Raw genomic sequence first — 6,259 nt, forward strand, 5'->3', positions numbered from 1 at the left:
TTAATTGCACTTAGGAAGAGTAGGAGGAGGGCAAAGATATTAATTAGTGGATCGACAATTTAGCCTAATCTCTCCTGCTGGCTCTAAAATGACATTTGTGGCTCCCATCTTGACAAAGGCAGTTGCAAATTGTGCCAAGAACACACTATTGTTACTGGCAAAGGATGAAACAGTGCCATTAGTTCTAGTATCCAAATCAATCTCTTGGTCAATTCCCAAAATTCCTTTGTTCTTTTGAATTTGCATGAAGAAGGAGTTGTCGAAAGTATTCAAACTGACTGTGTTCTGATCCAGATTAGCTGTGTTATCGACCGTCGAATTCTGGGGACAAGTCGTCTTCAAAGAGGCAAGTAGAGTTGAATCCATTGTTGGGTCAGCCTTTCCGGTGTTATTGTAATTGTAGAGACGATCTTGGAAGGAAGAACAATGGGCAACCCCTACTGTGTGACCACCTGATTAGCATAAGAAATCAATTATTAGTTGATCAAATACATTAAACCAATACTTTAAGACATCATATATAATTAATATGAAAAGTTGAAAGCATACCAATGAGAGCAACCATGTCTGAAACATTCATTCCAAGATTTCCAAATGCTGCAATGGAATCAGTGACTGATATCTCAGCAGGAGGGAGGAGAAGCTCAGCTTCGGTCTTATTTGAAATTGTTCCATCCCTTCTCCCAGTTGTCACATTGTAGAAAGAACCTCCACCCTATATGTACACAATTATTGCATATATAAAGGTTTCTTTTTTTTAGGTAGATAATATATAAATACTTCACTACAACAAAATAGGTTAATATCAATGGAGAAGTGAGTGATAGGCACACAACTCGTGTACAATAAGCTAGTGGGGTGACACCAATAAGAGCACGGGATGAGGCATTATTTCAAAGGGGAAAAGAGACATTGGCACAAGGGGCTTTAGCTTATGGTACACCAGCGGTGTGTCCCAGATTTATATAATAATTTAGAATATGCAAACCCCTTGCACTCTCCGATTGGCCCAATGAAATAAGAGAGAAGGATTGCACCAATGATAATATACTTAAGATTTCTTTTCCTTTATTTTTAGCTTTGCTAGAGTAAAGGATCTCCTCCCCTGCTGATAGCCTTGCCAAAGGTGGGGGGATGATCTTGGATTTTTTTTTTTTTTCCATTCTCCATAACCATAGAAAAATCAAATTTTTTTTCTAAGGGTCATTTATTAAAAATAAGAAGGGAAAAAAAAGTACAACCTGTGAATTGAAAATTTTAGATATAACTACGGAGAAAAGGGATAAAATTTTGGAATCACTCCTCCACTTTCGACATGGCCATCAGTATGGGAGGAGAACCTCTACTTCTTCAAAATAAATTTATATAAAACAAAATTTAGTTTTTCTTTCAGCATCCACCTTAACTTCAGATTGAATCGAGATAAGAAGAGATGGAGACATAATAGAAGATCCCAATATAGCAGTCTATTTTGCTAAAAAGTCAGCAATCGGATTCACTTCTTTGTAGCAATGAATCAACTTCCATTGAATACCCTCTAAGAAAGAGTATGAATACCGCATTCTTGAGCAACACGCAACATGGAATCAACCATGCCATCACCACCATGACCACTGCCTCAGAGTCTGATTCAATCCACAAATGGTGAACACCCAACAACATTGCTGCCTTAATCGTACCCCTAAGAGAAAATCTTGGAATTGGGCCTCATAGTTTGTTTTAACACCAAGATAAGAGCCTAATAAATGGATTATTCCAATGGATACTGATCAATCCGATCCAAATTTTAGAACCACGCTCAGATACTACAAAGCCATCAGCAGTAGACTAGACGCTTCTCTAAAGGAATCAGATTTTATTTTCTAAAAGAGAATTGTTCCCTGTTTCCACTTGTCGAAGTATTTCATTTGCTGATTTGGTTTGTTCAAGGGCAATGGCTATTTCATTGAAGGTGGCAAAGATTGCCGCTCCTTTGGAGGCAATCATGCGCAAAGCCATAGTATAGAATTAGGTGCATCACCGTAAAGCTTCATTTCATTCATAGCTTTGTGCATGATTGTGTATCATAATCGATCGTATATATTGGATTGAGCTCCTCTGTGGCACAACACAGTGTTCGACGCATATTTAATGCCCAGAAATGCCTTGGGCTGCATTTGGATGTTGGATGTGCGTCAAATATGTGTTATGCCACAGAGGAGCCAAATCCAAAATCCTTCGTTTTCAGGCATTAATATTTTTAATTTTCCCTTTTTGTTAATTGGTATAATCTTTTGATGAAAAAGATATTCAGACTAACATGATCTAGTAATTTACCAAGAAAAAGACAAATAAGATCCGATAATGCAAATATTACCCCAACAATAATTTCCTTATCTTGTCTTATTTACCAACCTGCGGGCCACGGCGATATATTCTAATGCAGAAGATTATTTAAGATTTCCTGTGTCTTTATTTGTTTATTTATTTATGATAAAGTTAAGATTCCCTCTGTCGGGATAGATAAATCTAGAGAAAGATGGGGGAGAGGGAGCAATTTTAAATCAGTTGTCTGAGTACGAGAGAGAGAGAGAGAGAGAGAGAGAGAGAGAGAGAGAGAGAGAGAGAGAGAGAGAGTACCGAGTCCCAAAAATTATCCAAAGTGAGAAAGGCCGTAAAATTTGCTTGTAACATGGCACAATTAGGCACAATTAGGCACAATTTGCTTGTAACATGACACATACAAATTACTATTTTTTCCCTTTAATCATATACTACATAAAAACATAGTTTCGTTTAAAACAATTGTCTATAAATTCAAACTCAGTTTAATTCTAACATATTTATTTATCATATTTATGATTTGAATGAGAAGTGGTTCAAGCTGAACAATATCAGTAATCTTGGGAGAGCGGGTGCTGGTGGGGTCATCTGAGATCATTACTCTGTCGTTGTTTATTTTTTTGGATCCTATCTAGGAATCAGAACAAATCATGAAGCAGAAATATTTGGGTTAATCCATGGTATCATGCTTGCTAAACGGCTGGGAATTGACCATCTATGGATTGAGACGGATTCGGTGACTGTTACAATGGCTGTTTCCAAAAAATCATTACCATGGTATGCATTGCAAGAGTGGCAATTTTTGCAGCCTTATATTTCTAATATCATGTGGAAGCGAATGACCTATCACAATACATGGATACAGCCTAAAGTTAAAAATATATATATATTAAAAACAGGGGTAAATTTGTCTGATACATTTTTAATCCAGGAAGATTCAGATTGGTATTGGAATGAATATCGGCCTTGATCGATTCCAAGTTTTAGAACCTTGTAAGTGAGTCCTAGAGTGGGTTTTGTGGGTTCTTTTCTTCTGCTGATAACCATGCCGAAGGTGAAATATAAGTCAACCTTTTATTTCCCCGTCCGATATGCATTGATGTTGAACTTTTGGTACATTCTTATTCGTTAATTAATATAATCTACCTGACTTGTAGCAAAAAAAAAACTGAAAAGCGAAATAGAAGTTTTAATTTTCTTTTGATTGTCTTTATTTTATTCTGAAAATTTATTTAATATAGTGATAAAAAATTGATTCCAAAATAATTTGGAACTTTGTTATAAAAGGACAAAAAAGATATTTTTTTTTTCACGAACTTGATTACAATAGGATTTTCCCAATTAATGTAGTCACTGCTAATCCTGTAGTCACCAAAAGTAGTTTCTTGAAGGTAGTGTATTACAGTAACTATGAAAAAACGCTTCAAATACCTATAGCTGAGATGCCTATTTAAATGTAGTATTTCAAACATTACCTCATTTTCATTTCACCACAGTAGAATAGAAATCACTACTAAACCTCTCTTCAGAAAAAATAAATTAATAAACTCAGCTTTATCCCAACTTAATGGGGTTGAGTACATGGATTGATTCGAGTAAAACACAAAAGGGAAAACTGGGAGAACAACAAAATATGTGAAAATAAAGATTTCACCAAATATGGGTATATTTTTTGCATCATCCATCTATACTTATGTGCAAGTCAACGAGTCCCTATTCTAGTTAATTCATTGCTTAATTGACTAGATTACAAGTATTTATATGAAATTTGTAAACACATTTTTACTTAAAGCAAGCAAGCTGAACCAAATGAAACAAGGAAAGGTCAATGGCTCCTTTCAAATTTTTTTTTTTTTTTTTCCAAATAAGAATTGGAGGGAAATTTTTCTTTAATATCAAAGAGAAGCAGATTTATAAAAGATTCTTCAGTAGGCTATGGAGAAAGAGTCCAAATCAAACAAAACATATGAAAAATAATAATAAAGCATGAATGAAAACCCCCTCCAAAAGATTGGATATGGATTATTTTCTGAACCTAGACAAAGAAGGTATATGATTTCGATCTCCCTACAATAGAATAGTAATTTGACAAAGTTTATCTTAAGCTCAGTTTGGACCTTTATAGTTCAAGAATGGAGTATCATTTTGCTTTCCGTAAAAAAGACTCATTTTCTTATTCCAATGGCTATGTTTGGGTTGCAAGGGAAATTTAAAGTAAAATATTTCACTTTTCTTCCTTTCCCTGTAATTCCCTTTGTAATCAAACAGAACCAAATCAAACCTGTGATAATTGAGCATTTAGTTCAAGTCCAGTTTTTACATAGATCAAATCCCAACAGTTTTGATTTGTGACCCAATGACATTAATAAAAAAATGATCTACATCAAGCGAAGTGAAGGCATATGCATCATCTTAGTTTCACATTGATGAAACTAGGGTCTACTTTTATTCTTAAATCCATTGTTTAATTGGTTAGATTTGATTATTCAACTAAATTCTTTGGATTTTGAATTAAAAATATGATAGGGCAAAGGTATTCTATTTAAATAGTTTAATGAAGATGTCTGATACCATTTTAAGTTAGCTATATAATCATGATCACAAATGTTCTTTTTTTTCCTATTATTTTTAGATCAATTTTTCCCTCATTTTCCTCTATTTGTAGTGAAAAAAAAAACACCTTTAGCAATCAGCAAGTGGGATTAAAGTACAAGAAAAAGAGTCCTTCTAGGAGTGTGTCTATTGCGTCAACACAAAGGGGGAAAAATGACCACCCCATGAAAGGCAAAAATGCCTATCATGTTATTCTTCCTCGTACTATTCGATTGACCCTTTGCAGGTATATGGGCCAGCTCATGGACGAAGAACTTTTGCCATTAAAAAATGTATTTCTAAACTTAGTTCCTAGTGTATATTTTTTTTTTTTCATTGTCATATATTATACAATAAACCTAATAGTTCACCATGTCAACTTCCATTTTTTTTTTTTTAATTAATGTATTCCCTACATTTTCCTTTACATGAAGACAAAATAGACCTTAACGAATCAGCCAGAGCAATTAAAGTATTTTGTAAATTACAATATCAATTTCAAATACAATATTAATTTTTTTTATCATATATAAATCTAATTGACAACTTCATTTTTTTTTCCTTAATTTTTCTTTACATGAGGACAAAACATACCTTTACGAATCAGCAAGAGAGATTAAATTATATTTGTAAGCTCTAATCTCAATTCCTAGTATATATATATATATATATATATTTATCAAAATGTTATAATAAATCCATATTTCACCATGTCTACTTCAATAATTTTCTCTATCTATTTTATTCCCATTTGTGTAGCCGTCTTACTTTCTCTCCTCTTTCGTAATTATTGGACTTCTACCATTTTGTTTTTAATATTTTGACTTAAATTTTTCCTACCAGACCTGCAGGTCAAGCAGTTGGATTTTTAATTTATTTTAATTTATTTTCTTATTATTTTTTTGTGGTGAAAGTCAAGCAGATGGAGTTAGGGAAATGAAAAAACGTAACATTATTTTTCTTATGAGAGGGATGGATTGATTTGGGCCCACGCCATCTCCAGTCGTGAAACTCATAGGCAAAGTCAATAAACCTACTCTGCGTTGACAATTCTTTCAATACCCTTTTTTTTTTTTGGGTAGAAACAATTCTGTCAATACCACATGCCAATGCTATACGAGTATTAAGTACGGAATTTAATTAAGTAAAAAAAGGGTGCGAAATGACACCCCTTCGCCATATTGATGTTTAAGTGCAATCTCTAATTGCCCCGATGTTGGCACAAGGGCCTTTTGGCCAGGGAGCTTTTTTTTTTTTTTTTAAATGCAGCCCAGGTGGAAAGGGAGGATTGAGGAGGGAGAGTGAGTGAGATAGAGGAAGGAAAGGCTCTGGGTAACAGAGGGTG

The 6,259-nt window shown here is 34.1% G+C and overlaps 1 protein-coding gene across 1 annotated transcript; it reads right to left on the reverse strand.

Annotated features, from left to right (window-relative positions):
- LOC122060700 (peroxidase 28-like) lies at nucleotides 1–1,662 on the reverse strand. The gene is made up of 3 exons (XM_042623811.1): nucleotides 1,558–1,662; nucleotides 550–715; nucleotides 1–452 (listed from the first exon to the last, which is right to left on the reverse strand). The coding sequence occupies exons 1-3, from the start codon at nucleotides 1,660–1,662 to the stop codon at nucleotides 40–42; spliced, it is 684 nt and encodes a 227-aa protein (XP_042479745.1). The 3' UTR covers nucleotides 1–39.
- Nucleotides 1,663–6,259: the final 4,597 nt, after the last annotated feature.

Source organism: Macadamia integrifolia, chromosome 14, assembly GCF_013358625.1.
Source record: "Macadamia integrifolia cultivar HAES 741 chromosome 14, SCU_Mint_v3, whole genome shotgun sequence".
NCBI lineage: Eukaryota > Viridiplantae > Streptophyta > Magnoliopsida > Proteales > Proteaceae > Macadamia > Macadamia integrifolia.